Source organism: Oryza glaberrima, chromosome 12 (genome assembly GCF_000147395.1).
Source record: "Oryza glaberrima chromosome 12, OglaRS2, whole genome shotgun sequence".
NCBI lineage: Eukaryota > Viridiplantae > Streptophyta > Magnoliopsida > Poales > Poaceae > Oryza > Oryza glaberrima.
Genome location: NC_068337.1, coordinates 18,562,563 through 18,584,486, shown reverse-complemented (window position 1 = coordinate 18,584,486; position 21,924 = coordinate 18,562,563). Strand labels below are relative to the sequence as shown.

General features: G+C 45.5%; 1 protein-coding gene across 1 annotated transcript; it reads right to left on the bottom strand.

Annotated features, from left to right (window-relative positions):
• Positions 1-959: 959 nt before the first annotated feature.
• On the bottom strand, positions 960-3,465 carry LOC127756722 (phenylalanine ammonia-lyase-like). The gene is made up of 2 exons (XM_052282096.1): positions 3,028-3,465; positions 960-2,901 (listed from the first exon to the last, which is right to left on the bottom strand). Exons 1-2 carry the CDS (start codon positions 3,396-3,398, stop codon positions 1,200-1,202), a joined length of 2,073 nt encoding a protein of 690 aa, XP_052138056.1. The 5' UTR covers positions 3,399-3,465; the 3' UTR covers positions 960-1,199.
• Positions 3,466-21,924: the final 18,459 nt, after the last annotated feature.

The window sequence follows — 21,924 nt, the reverse complement described above, 5'->3', positions numbered from 1 at the left end:
GAAGTCGTAGTATACGACAGAAACAAAAATTACAAAGTCTGAAGAAATTGTAATACATGTATAGATTTATATATGCACACATGCATTCACTTTTGTGTGTACTTATTTGGTAATATAATATATGCGTATATTTACATCGATGCAAACTCATATTTTGTTAACATATGCATATGGCCTATACTCACTTAAGTGCATATATGTGTATATTATATGTATTTCTACATATGTATGTACATTGCATATATGTGTAAAAACATATAGTACACATATATATGCACTTAAGTAAATATAAGCCATATTTACTTAAGTGCATATACATATATATGCAATATATATGTATAGATACATATAGTGTACACATACATGTATATGTGTAATATATATATTTATATATTGTGCATATATATGTTTTTAAACGTATATATGCATAATGTGCATAATATATATGCATATATATATATATATATATATATATATATGTATAGGCAGCACACAACACAAACAAATTAAAAAAAGTCCCGGTTAGTAACACTAATCGGGACTAAAGATGGCTGAGCCGGCCACGTGGCTGAGCCATTTTTAGTTCTGGTTGGTGTTACCAACTAGGATTAAAGATGCAGCTTTACTCCCGGGTATTTGAACCAGGACTAAAGACCGTCATCTTTAGTCCTAGATTCTCCCTCCCGGTTCGCTACCCGGGGGTAAAGGGGTTGCAAAGCAGAAGAGATGAGGACTTCTCCAGTAGTGAAGCATACTTCACGAGTTAATATTGTGGGTATCACCAATGAATTTTATTGTATTGTATGGTATGCTGACGTAGACAAATAAATGCAGTTTAGTGAATTAATGATGCGTAATTAACTTGCTGACGCGAATAACTTGTATGATACCATAATTGCATGCGCTAGTGAGATGGGTGGTAAGAGAAATAAATATATATAGATAATGACAGATAATGCTTAATTAAAATGACTTTTATTTATATATAAGCAGCTTTCTTAACGTAAGACACAAGTACACCATGATTATAACAAGTGGTCAAACATTTATATATAGTCCATTATTCTTTATTCACTTACGCCCCGGCCCGCCGCGTGAATTATTGGGTATATATAGTAGGATAGTACTTTTGCTTTAAATAATTTTTCATCCGTCAGACGTACACCTCGTCTTCTCTTATTTGTACGTACGTAGTTGAGCTAATTAAGTGGCAGGGGCGCGCCTTTCCACTCGCTTAGGCACTCCAGCAGTGGGTTGATGTGCTTGTGCTGGTTCATGGCGATCACCACCTTGTCCACCTCCTCCCCGGGCGACCGCGTCTTCTCGCCGGTCAGGTACTCGGCGCCGAGCTCCTTGCGCACGAACCTGTACAGCGGGTACGAGCGACACTGGGTGATCCTGTTCGGGGCCGTGCCGCTCTCCACAGCCGCGCGTGCGGCCTCCACCTCGTCGTGGAGCACCGCGCAGAGCTGCTGCTCGAACTCAGCCACCTTGGCCAGCTGGTTGTCACCGTTGGCCAGCGCATGGTCCATGAGCACCGCGCGGAGCTTCTGCATGAGTGGCAAGCTGGATCTGCATGGGTCTTCTGCGTACGTGAACACCGCCACGCGGTCGATAGCAGCGCCGAGCAGCGCTAGCAGATCGTCATCGTCCATGGCCAGGGATTTCTTGGCGACATTTGTCACGCACTTGTTAACAGCGGCCTTGATGCTCTCCTCGAGTTGGCGCAGGTCGACGGCCTGGCACAGTGCGATGAGGAAAGTAGAGGACATGAGCTTCAGGATGGTGACGGCCTCTGCTGTCATCCTGGAGGAGATGAGGCCGAGAGAGTTGACGCTCTGGTTGTGCTGCTCCGCGGTCTGCACATGGTTGGTCACCGGGTTGGCGAGGAACTGCAGCTCAGAGCAGTAGGACGCCATGGCGACCTCGGCGCCATTGAAACCGTAGTCCAAGCTCGGGTTGCGCCCGCCGGACAGATTGGAGGGAAGGCCGTTGCTGTAGAAGCTACTGGCAAGCTCGGAGAACTGCGAGAACATGAGCCTGCCGATGGCAGCGATGGCGAGACGAGTGTTGTCCATGGACACCCCGATGGGAGTGCCCTGGAAGTTGCCGCCGTGGAGCGCCTTGCGGCGGGCGACGTCGATGACCGGGTTGTCGTTGACGGAGTTGATCTCCCGCTCGATCGACTTGGTGGCGAAGCGGATGACCTCGACCTGCGGGCCGAGCCACTGCGGCGCCGTGCGGATGGCGTACCTGTCCTGCCTCAGCTTCGTCAGCCGGTCAAGCTCGCCCTGCTCCTTGGCAAGCCTCATGTAGGAGCTGCCTTCCAGTATGTGCTCCATGATGGCCGCAGCTTCGATCTGTCCAGGGTGGTGCTTCAGCGCGTGGATGAGGTGGTCGGTGTACTCCGGATTGCCGGCCATCACCTCGCAGTACACCGCCGAGAGGACCTCGGCAAGGACGGCCAGGACGTTGGCCTCGAAGAGCACGATCGCCGCGAGGCCGGAGCCCACGGCCGTGCCGTTGACGATGGCGAGCCCTTCCTTGGGCTGCAACGCGAAGAACCCGTGCTCGATGCCGGCGATCCTGAACGCCTCAGCGGCGTCCACCTTGCTGCCGTCCGGGGCCACCGCCGCGGAGTTCTGGCGGCCGGTGATGAGGCCGGCGATGTAGGACAGCGGGACCAGGTCGCCGGACGCGGTGATGGTGCCCCGGAGCGGCAGGCACGGCGTCACGTTGGCGTTGAGCAGCTTGGCGATGGCCTCGAGGATCTCGAAGCGGATGCCCGAGTAGCCCTGGGTGAGGGTGTTGATGCGCACCAGCATGGCTGCGCGAGTGACCTCCGTCGGCAGCGTGTAGCCGTCGCTGCGGCTGGCTCCAAAGACGCCGGCGTTGAGGTATCTTTAATATGTTATTTTCATTCAGACCCAATGAACGAATTAATTAGCATATAATTAATTATTGCTTGCGAGCAATTTAGGAGTATAAAATAAAATAGTATTAGTGTACAGCTACTCTCCTACCTACCGGATCAGCTCTTTCTGGAGCGCGGCGAACTCCTTGGTGCGGCGGTGGGCGGCACCTCCGAAGCCGGTGGTGACGCCGTACGTGTCGGTGCCGTTCATGGTGCTGTCGAAGACCCACTCGCGACTAGCCTCCAGGCGGGGTCGTGCGGATTCGTCCAGCACCACCTGCACCCGGGCGGCCTCGCCAGCGACGGCTGCCACCTTGGCGACGCTGAGCATGGCGCCGTCGATCTTCACCAGCCGCGCGCGGTACTCCACCACCATCCTCTTCACCTCGTCGAGGTGGCTCCCCGCAAGACCCTCCGCCGCCTTGCCCCAGTACAAGGGGTCGCCGTTGAGGGGACGGTCGACCAGACCGGTCTCACACTCCATTGCTCGCAGCGCCACGTACCGCAGTCCACAGGTCGTCCAGCTAACAGAGGATCTTTGCGGTGGAGCTTGTTGGAGTCAGGACTACTGACGGGGGTGCTTAAATAAGTAGCAAGAGCGGGACCGTCCCTCGTTTTATGCAAAATCTAAATCAAAGAGACCTCTTACGCCGTGTTTAGTTGCAAAATAATTCTTCAAACTTCTAACTTTTTCATCACATTAAAACTTTCCTACACACATAAACTTCTAACTTTTCTGTCACATCGTTCCAATTTCAACCAAACTTCCAATTTTGGTGTGAACTAAACACAGCCTTAATGTTTATCTCGATACTACTAGCCCATAAAGCAAGTAGAAAAATATATCCCTCCCACCTATGATTCAAATAAAAATTTCTATTAAACTACTCATCCAATTTACGATCCGATAACACTACTGTGTTCGTAACAATTGAATATTTATAGCTATAATTTTTATAAAAATACAAATTACTTTTATAATATATCTGAATTATTTTTAGATTTCATTAAATTACTTCTTAGACATATAAAAGTAAATTCAATAAAGCCTAAATGTAATTTGCATATAAGTATAGAAGTAACTTAAAAATAAAGTAACTTGTCACGACATTATAAACAAATCTATTATGGGGATAAAAACATAAGACTGTCTAGAAATTAAATTTAATGAACACATTATAGAACTAACCAATAAAATAAAATTTTCAAATGTCCAAAATATAATTTAATTAAATCTAGAAGTAATTTATATATACGATAAAGTAACTTACATATATAATTAATTACAACATATATAATTTTTTTTATCAAAATACAATCTTGTAAGATCTTGTTATAAGATTTAATTACAACGAATACAATGATATAATCGGATTGTTGATCGGATATGTAATTTGCAAGAAAAAATTATTTGGAGTTTAACTATCATGAGTATCTTTTCTAGTTGTTGCATGCTTGCATACTGTCCACATGGGAAAGAGATAGGGCTAATTGGTCCATGCCATTGTATATTTGTCTATTCAGAAAAATACCATTATAATTAAATTTATCTATTCATAGTCGTGCCATCGAAATTTTACAAAACTAGGATCATACCACTACCATCACGTTTTCTATCATCTTCTTCATTTTCCATCTTCTTCCTTCTCTCTCCTCTCTTCTTCTGTATCGCCTCAACCTGTACCGGCGAAATCCCCGGCCACATTGCTACCACAGCTGCCCGGCTCATCTTTTCCTCGCTGCTGTTGCTGTGCCCGCTGGTTTCGCCAAGGGGGATGACGCAACCGTGGCCGCAGCTGGTGGGCACGGCGGCGTCGCCGTTGGGAAGCTCGCTGCCCGGGCACGAGAGCACCACGCCGAACTCGTACACGTCGCCCTTCTGCGACGCCCACGGCCGTGGCACCGGGGGTGCCTCGGGGGCGCGGTACCACGCCGAGCTCGCGGCGGCGGCCGCTAGGGACGAGACCACCTGCGCCAGGCCGTAGTCCGCGAGCCATGCCTTGCCGGCTTTGCCGAGCAGTATGTTCGTGCTCTTGATGTTGTTGTGCGCGAGCCTCGGCATCCCACTGCCCCGGCGGCTCACGTGGTGGATGTATGCTAGCTAGCACTACTTAGAAAAAAGGTACTTGCAGGTGGAACCCCTGTGAAGATCACTAATCTCCGCGGGCGGCCGGGCGGTTCGCCTGGGAAAATGATCTGGACAGGAGGAACATGCGTCGCCTGCGAAGATGTACACAAGCCGCCTGCATTAATGTGTTTAAGCCTCCTAGGAAAATAGGCACCAGAATTTGAAAATTGTCGCCAAATTTTTCAATAATATTTTTTCAGTAATGTTGCAATTATTTAATTAATTAATGAATAAATAATATTAGGAACTAATAATCATTTAATACTGACATATATTGCATTCAAAGTATCGTCAATATGTTACAATATTTTTTACATTATATTTGTCCACTTCGAATGCACTATCGTCTAACTAATAAATACATTATGGCATAGCATTGCTCCACTCCCGAAGTGCCTTGTATTCATTGTTTGTAGCCAGTATGCTGTCTAGGTCGAAGAATCGTCTTTTGATATGATACCTCCTGCGGTGGATGAAGAGGTAGAGGTCCCACTGCACATTTGTAATGCTTGTATCGTCAAAGTTTGTTCGATGTTCTATTCTAGGCAACTGCATTCATGAAAGGCAATATATTAGTATCATCTAGATGCGCAATTCTCCAATGCACTTATATGTTGAGTCGAGAGACTTACATCCTCTGGGTTAACCCTGTATCTTCCATTAACCCTGAGGAATTCTTATGCGTAATACCCGCAGAGGATAGTGCCTATAGGTTGCTTGTGACACTTAATGACATATCATAGAAGAAAAGACTTAAATTTTGTATTTAGTAAAACAATTAGAATACATTAAGTGTGTGGAGTACTACCGGCCAATATGTATGTACTAGCAGCTTCTCTCTTGTTTTAATATGCTCTCCACCCTTCTGTTGACGAAAAATCCGCGCTTGGCCAATGGTGCCAGATCTGTGTTGGCGCGGACTAAGTCGACGAACACAACGACCTGAGAGATCTGCTTAGCTCCATTGCAGGTCCAAGGTTTGGTGAGATGCGAGCGTGTCAGTCAGTTTGATCCTGCAACAGTCAAGATATACAAATAGCAGATCAATGAGCCAATCGGCTGATAAGCCGAAGGAGTAATTCCAGCCGATGCTGATGCCAGCCAATAGTAATAGGGTTTTGAGCAATAGGCTACATATCCAATGTAGAATTTGACACTTGAAGTAAATAACAATATAATGGCAATCGGCTGATGATAATATAATATAACAATGGTACAATCCAAAAGAAACCAATCGGCTAACAATGATATGATAGAATAAGCACTGGTTCGAAGATTAAAGAATACATCGGTTGGAGATCCGATGTCATAAAATCCACAAGATTAGATTAAACAGTAAAATCTTTGTTGCGATCGGCTAAATCCAACTTATATATGCAATCCTTATAAGCCGATGCAATGTCCAGATAACTCATCAGCTGATACCCTGATGAAACCTTTATTGGCAGTCAAAAAGCAGCTAGAGATTATGGTTCTAAGCACGACTCAGTAGATCAAACTTAACTAATGCAGCACTAAGTATGAAAAGAAACACAATATCTAGACAATCAAGCCGTTGACTGATTTTCAGGGTGGTAGATGCCTTAGCTAATATAATCGAGTAAAACAATTTAGCCGATATCGACAGAAACCCTAAAGCGAGAGACAACCGATAGAGCTAAATTGAGATACTAAGACTAGATTAACTAAGACATATAATAAATAGGCAGGCAAATATATTAACTAAACCGGAGAAATCCAAGAGGTCGAATGTGCTGATGCAGCTTTGAACAACGCCAATGTAGCCAATACAATTGACTAGGCCGGCGGAACATTGGACTTATCCCTTCACCGGAGATCTTGGACTTACGCCAAGTTCCGTCGTGATAAATAAAAAGTAGAAAACTGTAAAAGGTGGTGATGCGCTGAAGTTGTATTGATCGTGGAGATAGTTAACAATGACCCCGAGTGTGCATATTTATACCCATGGGTAGATACAGTTAACAATGACCCAGAGTGTACATATTTATACCCATGGGTAGATACTAGTAAAGATAAAAGGAAGAACATCAAGTCCTTATAGGACACTAAACAAACTTTCCTAGAGATAAAAGGAAACTAACAAACTATTCCTAATTAATAGATAACTTGCCACGCCATATCCTCCTTGTACTCGGTCACTTCTAGATAAGCTTTCTTTAATAGATTAATTTCCTTAACCGAATATATAGCAGGAATCCGGCTATTGACAACGTGATAATTCTCTTAGGGGCTTACCAAATTTCACCGTTAACACCTTCTTCTTGTAGTAGTTGTACACACTGTATTGATTTTTTACCGTTTCGTATTAAGGAGGAGATTTAATTATATTACATTGAAAGTAGACATACAAGAGTATAAGAATCACTTACTATTGTAAGATTGTTAGAAATTGTTTGTACGTCTTGTGATGATAATCAAGGGGAGCTGTCACGGTGTCATACTTCGGGTAGATAATGAAACAGATGTAATGATCGCTACATGGTAACGACGGTGCAGTTAGTCATGGATGAAGTAACACAGATATGTAAAAAAATTCTACTGGACTTACTTAATGTTGTACACGGCTCGGATGACTCTTATTTTGAAAGTGTAAGAAGGCTCGTCCAATGTACTGTGTGACAGTAATCAGCTTCTACTTGTGCAAGCCCTTCTTATATTCCGCTATCTCTTCACACGTCTTGTCCTTGAGCTACTCGGAATTTAATGACAGCGTCACGGTATGCTGTGTTTCACAGATCCTTGTTGGATCCAGATATTCGATAGATTGCTTTGTCTTCTCAGCATCCATGTATTGCAACCTATAAAAGCAGAATGTTAATAATAATCACATGTTTTTGAATTATATCAATTTATTTGTGTAATAAATGTGCACTCATACTCACAGGCACCATGCACCGACAAAGTTTACGTCCATCTTTTCCCAACGATAGATGGCGTGAATATCAGTGAAATCTAGCCAGAAGAAACCTTTGCCGGCGAAGAAGTCAGGTGGTGATTGAATTGTTAAATTAGTTAGGCCTTTCTTGCTAGCGTCCTGTACCATTTATGTAACCTTCTCATCTCCCATGGACCGTCATCAATTGCATGATCGAGCTAAAATGCTTTGCCACGATGGAACTTTTCCAGACAATCATCAAGTTGCAAAGAATTTTAGGCCGGCAAGTTTAGCGGCCTTCTTTGGGTCATCTTCTCTTTTCTTGGCACGTTTCTTACCCCCTCCGAAGGTGGATACCATCCACTTCTCCTTTTGATCACCCATAGACTTGGAGTTGTGGCTTCTGAGCACTCTAGGCACTTCAGACTTCCCGATTTCCTTGTTATCAACCAGGGTTTGGCCCACGACATCTTTTACAGGATTTGGGTCCTCATAGACGTCTAGTTCTACATCATCCCATTCCAAACCTGGTACGACTTCCATGTCTACTCCGAGTGATGACACCAATTGCACATCTGTTTGTGGCACATTCGGTTCTCACACCACCGGTTCATTTTCCAATGCAATTTGCTCCTCCTTTTCTTTTTCTAGGCCTTCAGTGGCCTTAGGTGGCTCATGTTCTTCCGTATTATCATTCACCGGTTTCTTCATAGGAGGTCTTGGTGGTTTCAGCGGAGCATCGATGCCAGTCCCAAAGATTATATCCTTTTTGTGCCACCAAGAGACAAGGTCGACCGCATCCCCAAGTACGGTTATGCCATCAGGAGTTGGGATGTCTAGGTTGTACGACTCAAACTGATGTGACCATGGCTAATACAGATACAATCGTTGCTCACATCATGAATAAACCAGAAGATATCAAGATGAAGTCCTCCAAGTGCTAGAATCCGATTCAGTCACCTACTACACTGCAGACTTCAAACGGCCACCGAATTTGCATACGACCTCCGTTTTTCAGCCCGTGAGTACTTGATGGAAAGCTCTCAGAGTGCTCTTTCCAACGGATATAGCCTCATCTCCAAATTCCATCCCGTTTGGCTGCAACCACAGAAATAAAGTGCTGCATCACCTGTCATGAGGCCCATGTGGGGTGCGCCACAATCTGGTGGAGCACGACCCTAGGACCCTCTTGTCGTTCTCTCACCTCCTTAAATAGCTAGGTACCCCTTCAGGGTTTCTTGGGTTTTGTTAGATTAAAGTTTAGCCATTGCTACTTGCTTGCAGCGCGCGTGACGGATTGTTGACGTGGGCTGAGGAGAGCCAACTGTCGGCGTGCTGATGACGACGACGGTTGCAGCGAGTGGACGACAAGAGCTGGCCATCGATATGCTAACGACGATGACGTATATGGCGAGTGGATGATGAGAGCCAACCGTCGGTGTGCTGACAATGACGATGGTCATGGCAAGTTGATGACGACAACGGTCATGGCGAATGGACAACAAGAACCAATCGTCGGCGTGCCGCCGATGATGGTCATGGCGAGTTGAATCGGCATGCTGACAATGACGGTCGTGGCGAGTGGACGGTGAGGGATTCCAGACTATACCTTGGAGCCAACAGCAGGCAGTAACTGGCCGATCGTAGCAGATCGAATCCACTACTGTCGTTTAGATCTGATTGACAGAAAGAAAAATACTCCATCTGGCTCGCTGGGGGATCAAGCGCACAACGCCTACCTAGCGCGCGATTGTTGATGATATCTAGTCCATTGTCTACCAAGGGGGTTAACCGCGGTGATAGATTGTTTGTAGGGGATGCGACTGATCAGGAACCAGATGGTGACACACGACAGAGAGACATGAGATTTAGACAGGTTCAGGCATCAATGTGATGTAATACACGAAGGAAATAAAATATCTTGCGTATCTAATCAGATCTATCTCTATATTTAAGATATCTTCCAATAGACTTGTGGTGCACGCCAAGCGCCTCTGGTGCCACTGAGTGCCGTGGGCCTTCATGTCACGGGCTAGGCCACCCATGGTGGTGCGGCCCATGTTTGTGTTAACGCGAAAAACACACACTAGCCTGGGAGATCTGCTTAGCTCCAGTGCAGGTCCGAAGGTTGATGAGATGCGGGTGTGCCAGTTAGTTTGACCTTACAACTGACAAGATATACAAATAGCAGATCAATGAGCCGATTGGCTGACAAGCCGATAGATTAATTCCAGCCGATGCCGATACCAGCCCATAGCGATAGGGTTTTGAGCTATCAGCTATAATTCTGATGTAGATTCTGACGCTTGATGTAAATAACAACGTAAAGGCAATGGGCTAATGATAATGCAAGAAAGCAACAATATAATCTAGTAGAAACTACACGACTAACAATGACATGATAGAATAAGCCCTAATCCGATGGTTAAAGCATACATCCACCGGACGTCCGATGTCATAAAATCCACAAGATTAGATTAAACAATGAAACCTTTGTTACGATCGGCTAAACCCAACTTGTATGTAATCCTTATAAGCTGATGCAACGTCTAGATAACTTATCGGCCAGCACCTCGATAGAACACTAGCATGAACCTATCGCCTCAACAAGATTTATATTATCAACAACAATCTAGTAGGCCGAACCTAACCGATACAGCACAAGATTGTATATGATAATCTAATACTCGATGAGCCGATAGATCTTTCTAATGTGATGGATATAACAAATCTATTTAGAACAACATTGTGATTGTAGAGATATATCGGCTAAGGCAGAAGATCGGACCTAACCGAGACAGTCCCAAATAAACCGATATGTCTCTAAACACAATGCAATTAGTGATAGAATTGAGATATTAGGTAGGCAAATATATCAACCAAACTAGAGCGATCCAAGAGATCGAAGCGATGCAGCCTTGAACAACACCAACGTAGCCGATAGATTCACCAGGGCCGGCGGAACGTAGGACTTACCCCTTCGCCGGAGATCAAACTATACGGATGCAGCCCAGTGTCAGGTGACAAATTCCGCCGGATGATAAGTAAAAACCTCGGTAAAGAGGGTGGCGATGCGCCGAGAGTAGTTGTATCGATCTAGAGATAGTTTAAAATGACCCCGGGTGTACATATTTATACCCATGGGGAGATACTAGTCCTTGTAGGACAAGAAAGAAACTTTGCTAAAAGATAAAAGGAAAACATAAAGTCCTTATAGGACACTAAACACACTTTCCTAAAGATAAAAGGAAACTAACAAATACTGCCTAATTAATAAATAAACTACCATGCCACATCCTCCTTGAACTCAGTCACTTTTGGATAAGCTTCCTTTAACAGATTAATTTCGTTAACTAAATATAGCAGGAATCTGACTATTAGCGACATGATAGTTCTCTTAGGGGCTTACTAAATTTCACTGTTAACACATGCCCCTAATTTTGGAGTATGAGAACTCATGCTTCAAAATTATCTTTTGTCTGATCTTGATAACTCCAAAATTGATCTTGCTTCGCTTCTTGCAATCGGCTTTCATGAGCCAATACTTTTTGCATTAGATGAGCTAGACTATCAAACTCGTGGCAAAAGAATCTATCTCTGATAGGTACTGACAATCCTTGAAATGCAAGATCTGCTAGCGGCTCATCGCTTAGGCTCAAACTATAACATCGACTGCGGACATCACAAAATCTTTGAATATATTCCATAGCCGATTCCCCTTCTTGCTACTGAACTGATATCAAATCTGAAAACTTCATCTCAATGATGCCAGCAAAGAAGTACTCATGAAATTTCTTCTCAAGATCAGCCCATCCTCTGATAGAATTCGATGGTAGTGATGAAAACCATGTGAAGGTCGATCCAATCAAAGACAGTGGAAAAAATTAACTCTCAATGCTTCCTCAGTCGATGCTTCCCACACTGTACTAAGAATCGGCTGAAGTGCTCCATCGTAGATGTACCATCCAGCCCTGAAAACTTGGAGAAGTCTGGAACCTTGTATCGGTGTGGCAATGGAACCCTATCAAACCACTCGGGATATGGCAGCCGATACACATAAATATGTTGCTTAGGTTTAATTCCAAAATGCTCCTCTATTATCTTTGCAATTCTATAAGCCAAATCATTGATATATTGATATTCTTCACCATGCCCATTGTTGGTAATTCTTACGGTCACAGATAAAATCTACAAGCGCACGGATATACCGATGTACCACTTTCCCTACGGAGTATTCCAAAGGGTATCGAATCCAAGGGAACGTGGGTGGTCAGATCTTCCTCCGGTTCATCCAAGGATACCAAGCACAAGATAGGCTAGGATAGAGAGGATTTACTAGTGAGAAACAGTATCTAGGGAAAGCTTAAGTTTAATCCTAACGCAATACTTCAGGCACTGGCAACCTGATGTTCCCAGATGTCGCTCTACTATGTACCCAGACAGGAAGACTTAAGTGATCTCGAGGGCTTTCACCACCTCTACACCTACTACAAACATACTGTGGGATACGCAGCAATTACTGGATAACAATTACCTAAACACCACGTCTAAGCAATTAATATCTACTTTAGTATTTATAACTCACCAAAGCAATCATTATATTTTAGTTGATTATAGTGAACAATAATTCTGTATGCTATTTAGGAACTAACCAAGAGATAACTCTCACAAGATAAATCTAAATTACTCAGGAAGAAAATTATATTGAAATCAGAATAATAAACAGAATAAAAGAAATGAGAAAAGATTACCGACAACTCCGGAATTCTTCCAACTTCTTCTACTCTACGCTCCTCCAATTCTAGTATACAATATAGTACAATAGAGCCTCTTATAATTCAACTCAAGCTTGGAAGTGTGTCACTACTACAGACAAGATTTTTCCGTGCGGGCATTTTGTTTTTTCCGTGCGGTTGTCCTGCCTGTCTACAGCCGGGTGTCTGGGAAAATCGGCATTTTCGCGTGCGGGCGGGCCGACTGCACAAGATAATCGATTATCCCATGCGGTTGTGTTATACCACCCGCACGGAACCAAAAAAACCAAAAATAAAAAAAAACGCAAAAATCGCCGCCGGCCGCCTCATCGCTGCCTTGACGATGCACGCGACGACCAGGGGGAGGACGACGAGCGCATGACGAAGCCTTGCCAAGCTGCTCGCCGCCGCCTCGCCCAGGCCGCCGCCGCGCCCGGCCGCCGCCACCTTGGCCCGACCGCCGCCTCGCCCAGGCCACCGCGCTCAAGGTCGTAGACGTCATACTCGAGGAAGTTTGCCATGGCGGCGATCATATTGGACTTGCCGGTGCCGTGTGGCCCGCACAGCAGGTAGCCGCGCTTCCATGCCTTGCCGACGGAGGCGCAGTATTCCCTGCCGTCACGGAACATGCCTTGTTGACTAGGGTTGTTGGTGAAGAGGCGGCACTGGCGGTTGCGGATGGTGACGGCGCGGCCCTCTGCAAGGACGTGGCGAAGGTAGGCGTTCTTGACGAGCGCGCAGTGGCGGAGGTGGAAGGTGAGGCGGTAGTTGCAGCGCTCGGCGTTGTGCGGGGACCAGGTGATGACATTGGCATTGGGGAGTGCCTTGGTCTTGCTTCACCACATGGTGGCGCCGCGGAAATCGTCGGCGATAGCCTCGTGGTCGTCGACGGCGAGGGCCATGCGGTCGGCGCCCTCGGCGAGGTCTTGACGGCCGCCTCGCCCAAGCCGCCGTCGTGCCCGACCGCCGCCTCGCCCAGCCGCCGCCTTGGCCCGGCGGCCGCCTCTCCCGGCTGCCGCCGTTCCCGACCGCTACCACCTCACCCCGGCCGGTTGAGGGAGTGGTTGAGGGAGAAGAGATAAGGTAGAGAGAGGGTTGAGGGAGTGGCTGAGAGAGAGGACGGGATAAAAGAACAGATAAGGTAGAGAGAGAGAGGGGAGTGGTTGAGATGGAATAAAAGGGAAAAAGGAAGAGAGAGATAGGAAAAATTTGAAGTGGGTGGGAGGGAAAGGAACGAGGAATATACCGTGCGGTTGAATTAGGACGTCCGCACGGGAAAATCGATTTTCCCGTGCGGGCGACACACCAGCGCCGGTCCCCCTATTTATCCGTGCGGTTCCACTTATGGACCGCATGGAAACAAAAAGTGGGGGCGTCCAGGAAAATCAATAGTATAGTAGTGTTTGTGTGAGAGTGAAGCAGTGAAGCTCTTTATATAGAGGTAGGTATGACGGTTGTGGAAGGGGAAATGTCCGAAGTGCCCCTCAACCGCCATCAGGAGTGCATCTGGACCGTCCCTGCTAAACCCCAGGATCAACGGCGATCAGAGAGGTTTGGCCGAAGCTGGGCTGGGCCCTCCCGGCCTGGCCTTCGGCCCATCTCCTCTCCTTGTTCTCCTCTATCCATTTCTCAGAGTTTTGGGCTGATTCTCTGGTATTTTGATGAAGTTCATAACCCATCCTTGTATGGACACATATTTTCTCCCACTTTAGTCTGGTTTTCCTCCCAACTTCGGGGTTCATCACCTGCATATAAATATATGCCAACACTTGTAGAATTTGTAAGATTTAACACCTATCACTATGTTGGATGATTTATTATCTAGACTTTATGCAGATGTTGACGGTATAGAATTGGCATTTAATAACCGCCAACACCCATATTGATAAAGTTCCTCTCGCCGATATTGATACGACTGATCATGCTGTTATTGATCTGTTTGCCCCCCGAGCCAAAATTTTTGCTGCCGATGATGCTGAAGTTGTTCACCGATTTGCCTCCCAAGCTGATTTTTGTGAGCAACTAACTCAGGAACTATTTTCCTAATCACATCTTGTAATGTACTCATCAAAACTCCAGACTGATCAAATAAGGCACGACGAATCGCTTCATCAGTTGTATCTTGAAGTGTTTTAGCCATCCGCTTGGGAGATTGCTCCTTCTTGGCATTGACTTCCTCCTCAGACATGTTGGGTATAAAACTCGTGTCCCACCTGATGTGCCAAAAATGTGTTGACGCGAAAAACACACACTGGCTTGGGAGATCTGGTTAGCTCCAGTGTAGGTCCGAAGGTTGATGAGATGCGAGCGTGTCAGTCATTTTGACCCTGCAACTGACAAGATAAACAAATGGCAAATCAATGACCCAATCGGCTAACAAGCCGATAGATTTATTCCAGCCGATGCCGATACTAGCCGATAGCGATAGGGTTTTGAGCTATCGGCTATAATTCTGATGTAGATTCTGACGCTTGATGTAAATAAGAATGTAAAGGCACTCGGCTGATGATAATGCAAGAAAGCAATAATATAATCTAGTAGAAACCAATCGGCTAACAATGACATGATAGAATAAGCACTGATCCGACGGTTAAAGCATACATCCGTTGGAGGTCCGATGTCATAAAATCCACACGATTAGATTAAAGTGAAACTTTTTTACGATCGGCTAAACCCAACTTGTATGTAATCTTTATAAGCCGATGCAACGTCCATATAACTTTTCGGCTTGCACCCCGATAAAACACTAGCATGAACCTATCGGCTCAATAAGATTTATATTATGAACAACAATCTAGTAGGCCGAACCTAACCGATACAGCACGAGATTGTATATGATAATCTAATACTCGATGAGCCAATAGATCTGTCTAATGTGATGGATATAACAAATCTATTTAGAACAACATTGTGATTGTAGAGATATATCGGCTAAGGCAGAAGATCGGACCTAACCGAGACAGTCCAGAATAAACCGATGTGTCTCTAAACACAATGCAATTAGAGATGGAATTGAGATATCAGGTAGGCAAATATATCAACCAAACTAGAGTGATCCAAGAGATCGAAGCGATACAGCCTTAAACAACACCAACGTAGCCGATAGATTTACCAGGGCCGGCGGAACGTAGGACTTACCCCTTCGCCGGAGATCGAACTGAACGGATGCAGCCCCGCGTCAGGTGACAAATTCCGCCGGATGATAAGTAAAAACTTCGGTAAAGAGGGTGGCGATGCGTCGAGAGTTGTTGTATCGATCTAGAGATAGTTTACAATGACCCTGGGTGTACATATTTATACCCATAGGGAGATATTAGTCATTGTAGGACAAGAAAGAAACTTTCCTAAAAGATAAAAGAAAATCATAAAATCCTTATAGGACACTAAACACACTTTCCTAAAGATAAAAGGAAACTAATAAATATTGCCTAATTAATATATAAACTGCCATGTCACATTCTCCTTGAACTCGGTCAGTTTTGGATTAGCTTCCTTTAATAGATTAATTTTCTTAACCAAATATAGCAGGAATCCGACAATTGGCGACGTGCTAATTCTCTTAGGGGCTTACCAAATTTCACTGTTAACAGTACGATGGTGTGGGTACCTGGGGGTTATACCTCCATAGCGCCAGATGACTGAAAACTCTAGATGGATGTCCAATCTCGACCTCATGATCGGAAAGGAGTACATCACATTGAGGGATAACAGCAAAGGTAAGGTTGTCTCTCGTGGGTCCATTCGGGTCAACGAGAGATTTGTTCTCAAGGATGTTGCGCTGGTTTGCAATTTGCATTTTAACTTGCTTTCAGTTTTGCAACCCCTTGAGAACGGCCACGAAGTGTGTTTTAAGAAGGCTCTTTCTCGAGTTTTGGATTATGGGGGGATTTGATTTGCCGAATTTTGCCTTTCAACCGGGTCTTTCAAGCTGATTTTTCTATCTCTTCTAGACTTTCTTGGTGGTTGGTGACCGGTCCTTCTGATTTGTAGAAATGGCATAGGAAATTGGGACACTTGAGCTTTGATTTGCTTGCAAGGCTTAGCTCAATGGGCCTTATTCAAAGATTGCCTAAATTGAGGTTCGAGAAGGATTTGGTGTGTGCCCCCCATTTCGTCACGGGAAGTTGGTTGCTGCATCACATCACCCGGTCACCAAGGCGATGACCATGCACCCCGGCGAGCTCTTACACGTGGACAAAATTGGTCGAGCTCGGATTAGCTCTGTTGGAAGGAAGTGGTACGTTGGTTGCTCTTGGGTGTTTTTTCTATTTTCCATCCCGGTCGCTGTGGTAAATACCCACAAATTTGGAAAGCGAAGCATGCGAACCAACTTGGCATGCAGAAGGATCTGACATGCACGTTTGTGGTTGCTGTTTTAATTACTTTTGGCGCATATAGCAAGTAGACAAGTGGTTTGGACGTACAGCAGGCCAATGGCTCGCTAGTGGGGTTTCATGGCCACTGCCAGCAGAAAAGGTGACTGCAGCCATGGAAATACACGACCTGTATGCGGCCGGGTCATCCTTTGCTTCCCCACTAGCCTAGTATCACTTTCATGCACACAAAGATGTTCTGTATGGACTATATATGCATTGCCCGATTCGTTACTCCAACTTTGGCAACATATTTTCTTGTTTGTTTGTTGCGATGCATTGGACTCTACCACTACTGGAGAAAGGCTCTTCACTCTGGTTAAAATAACCGAGAGTACACTAACCGGAACTAAAGATGGCGGCGCCATTAATCCGGTTGGTTAGTTTTTTTTTCTTTTCATTGTTTTTTTGCTGCTTGCATTTATTATCACCCTCAAATCCCCACAAATCATGCACAACAAATCATGTAAAACAAATCATCCACAATTTCCCATTCACAAAATCGTCCACACTCCACAAGTTATTCACAAAATCATCCACAAATCTAAAATAATCCGCAACAAATTTTACAAACTATTCAAAAAAAATCTAAGAAAACTAGAAAAACACAGCCCGACCGCCGTCGCCCCGCCGCCGCCACCTTATGCTGGCACCGCCCAGCTTCCGCCTCCTGGCCACTGCCGCCCGGCCTCCCCTCCCGCCGGATCTGGAGGAGGGGAGGCCGCCCAGCCGTGCACCACCTCCCATCCCGCCGCCGCTGCCACTACGGCCGCTTGGTCGCCGCCCGGCCGCCGCCCGCCGTCGCCGGAGTCGGAGGATGGGGGAGGGGGAGGAGTGGGGAAGGGGCTGGAGGAAGGGGAGGAGAGAGGACGAGGGTAAGGAGCTCACTGGTGGAAAAATGCTTTTTACTCCCGGTTTAGAACCCATTGTAGTCGTGGTTTTTCAACCGGGACTACGAATCCGGGACTAAAGATCGCTATCTTTAGTCCCGGTTCAAATAACCGGGACTAAAGATCGATCTTTAGTCCCGGTTGGTAACACCAACCGGGAGTAAAGAGGGGGAATCTTTAGTCCCTGTTGGTAATTAGTTCCGGTTGGTATTACCAACCGGGACTAAAGAGGGGAAGCGACAGTTCCTCGAGATCTTTTTTTTTTATTTTGTTGTTGATTTGCTATTGGCTAGTGTTAATCCCTGTATTTTCTCCCGAATCAAATGGGATGCACATCTCCAAATCAACATCCCAAATATTAAGTTACTTATACACACAGATCAAATACATCACAAATCCTACACACAGATCAAATACATCACAAATCCTAAAAAACTACACACAAATTAAATACATCACAGATTATACAAATTATACATCTCAGATCCATGCGATACAATGAATCACAAAATCTAAAAAATTATACATCCAGTGAAACACAAATTACAAAAAAAAAAGAAAGAAAAGCAAACGAGCCGCCTAGCCGCCGACTGCCCGCGCACAGCCGCCGCCGCCGCCCGTCGGCCGCCTGCTCGCGCGCGGCGGCGCCGCTGCCACCCGCCGCCCGCCTGCCCGCCGCCGCCGGCCTCCTGCCCACCGCCGCCTCCCCCCGCGCGGCCACACCGCAGTCGCCCGCCGCCGGCCGGCTGATGGAAGAGGGAGTAGAGGGGAGGAGGAAGGGCCGGTTGATGGGAGGGAGGAGAGGGGAGGAGGAGAAGAGGAAGGGGAGGAGGGGAGGAAGAGAGGGGAGGGGAGGAGGAAGAGGATTGGATCTGAGAAGAGGAAGAGAGGGGATGTTCCAATCTTATCTAAATATCTGTCTGGACTTAACCGATCAGATGTGGGAGAGAAATATTTACTCCCGGTTGATAACTCCAACCGGGACTAAAGATCGATCTTTAGTCCCGGTTGGTATCACCACCAACCGGGACTAAAGTGGTTATCTTTAGTCCCGGTTGGTAGTATAAACCGGGACTAAAGATCCTCAACCCCCTGATATACATCTGACAGGGGATGAACCGGGACTAAAAATCATCTTTAGTCCCGGTTGGTGTTACTAACCGGGACTAAAGATTAAAATTTTTTTAACCGGGACTGATTTTTAGTCCCGGTTTTTAATGGAACCGGGACTATTGTGGGATTTGGTAGACCGACTAAAGATGGTTTCTCCACCAGTGGAGGTGGAGGAAAAAATGAGAGGGGAGAAGGAGAGGATGAGATCGATGGGAAGAGGAGAGGAGGAGGGGATCGGATAAGGATAACTGGCAGCATGCGTGCGGCTCGGGGGGAGTTTTCGTGATTTTTTTAATTTGGGTCCTAGTTGGTACAAACAACCATAACTAAAGATCTATCTAAAGGTGATAGGGGTCTGACATATTTTTGAACCAGGACTAAAAATGATATTTAGTTCCGGTCGGTACCAACCGGGACTAAAAATCACAAAAGTACCTGTAGGTTTTCAAACCGGGACTAAAGTTATTTTTAGTTCCGGTTTTTACTCAAACCTGGACTATGTGATTTTTAGGTGACCCAGCCAAGATCATTTCTCACACACCAGCAGTCTGCATCGCACTATTTAACCAATGCAAGGTGTTCGTCGTCCATGGCCGCCTAGTCTGTATCACTGGATCGACGCCAACAGGAGGACTTGAATGAATGCTATGCGGCAATAATCAAGATCATACGAGCATTGCAATAGATCAGATCATACGAGAAAAATAGAAATGGATACGTCAGTTAATTAGTTTTACTAAACAAATACACCAGTCGGGCTGGGAATCTAAATCATGAAATGGTTTCTTTACATGTGCTTAGGGCGTTCGCAGTGGTTGCTATCGATTTGGACGGAAGATATGGTATAGCGTTTAATTTAGTGTCAGTTATTTATCCATACTCTCTTCTTACTGGTTGCATGAGCAAAAGAACAGGGCGGGCCTACCAAACTTTTCGTTCACAAACCTCCTGCGCTCGCGCCGAACAAATAGCCAGCGGGCTGATTTTCTATCATTCTCTCTCCAAGCCGGTTCCCAAGCCTAGTCAGCACACTAGTACACGAATCATTTTCCTGGACGCTGGCCCCGTTTGGGTCCAGGCAGGCCATAAGTGATGCCACCTGAAAAAATTGGAGGACCGGCGCCGGGTCGGCGCCCTCATGGGAGGATGCATTATTCCGTGCGGGCGTCTTAACCCAACCTGACGGGATAATGTGATTATCGCGTGCGCTTGGATTAAGACGCCCGCATGGGATAATACATCTTCCCGTGCGGGCCGTTTAATGCGACCGCACGCGATGATGCCGGTCTATATACACCCCAGCCCGACCGTGCCCCATTTATTGTGGCGTTTTCTCTCTCCTAAACTTACAATAATTAAGGGGAATGTTTTCGACCTCAAATCATTGATTTTGATCCATATAAAAGGTGTAATGCTTGTTCTCCTGCTTCATTTGCTTCCATTTTTGTCAGTTTTTATTGGGGCAATGCGAAGAAATTTGCACTTTTATAAATGGAGTAGTGTAGTCACTTTTTGTGTTTTTTGTAATTTTGTGAATAGATTGCTACCTAATGATTATATTATGATTAGTAACAATGGAGAGGACAAGGAGACAATTAGAGAGGAACTTAGAGGCGTGGAGCATCAGCAAGGGTGTCCAAGTCAAGATGGAGGCCCAAACCATGTCGACTTCGAGTACGTTTCAGAGTCCAGGACCAGTCTGCACTAAAACGGAGGCGGATTAGGACATTCTTTATATGGATGGAAAGGTAAAAAGATAACCTTTCCAATGGTTCTGGTCCCATATCCAAATTCTTTCCGAGTCATCGGTAGACCGAACAAATTGATATCCAGAATTTGTCCCGGTGCTGCGATGTTGTATTTGCGCCTTTGGGCCATGTATCGTGTTGGAACACATTAAGGTTCCATCAAGGGTTGTTTGTACAACCCTACACTCTATATATCTGTACCCGCTGTCACCTTTAGGGTTTGGGTTTTGTTTAGATTAATCTGTCAAGAACAGTTTTGCTGCTAGATCAGTTTCTAAGATCCTAACTTGTGAGCTGAATCATTCATCTGCAATTTGGTTGTATTCTCCCTTGTTCTTGTTTGTGTTCTTCGATTCGCAAACAGGGATTAGCCTTCTCGGCGAGGTCAACCATGCTTCGACACAGTTGATAACCAGAGGAGACGTGGTGCTGCGATTGCGGGGCTCAAGAGCATGTTCGTTCAGAAGCCAAATCGATTTGTATCGCGACTCCACTCAATTGTCTGTCTATCAGAACCTTCCAAAAGATCAGGAACCCTAGTCTACATCAAATGGTATCAGAGCTCTAGATTCATTCTTACCGTAGTTTTGTTTTTAGTTTCGCCGTTATCCTAGAGTCTCTAGAAAAGCCAAAAAAAAAATGTAGTCAATTTCTCCCAATCCTAGACAGTGTTTAGCCTTTACATAATTCTTTTTTCTGAGTCCATAATGTTGAGTTTTAATTCTTGTTTTCTGAGTTCGTCGTGTGTTTTCCTTTATAACCCTAGCCGCCACCTTCACCCCGTGTGCTAGGGTTCATCATTTGAGAACTGTTTCCACCATCATAAACACCTATCTAGATCACCACGCAACACCAGAACATCCTACATACTCCACTGCCACCATATTCCCTCGCCACCGCTAAACCGATTAGGTTTTATCCCCTCTAGAAAACCTACTCGGAAGCCCCAACTTCAAACAGCCATAACTTTTGCATACAGATTCGAAATCAGGCAAAATTTAACTTTCGGATAACAGAAAAAAAATTACATCCGTTTCTCCCCCCTTCGGAGGATTTGGCGAAACCAGATTTCCGAAAATTGGCTTACAAAATTATCTGTCCGAGATCT

Bases quoted from the DNA above. Each gene is read 5' to 3' on its own strand.
- LOC127756722 (XM_052282096.1), bottom strand. From the start codon at position 3,398: ATGGAGTGTGAGACCGGTCTGGTCGACCGTCCCCTCAACGGCGACCCC. The intron at 2,902-3,027 runs GTAGGTAGGAGA...AACATATTAAAG, and splicing joins CTCCAGAAAGAGCTGATCCG to ATACCTCAACGCCGGCGTCT.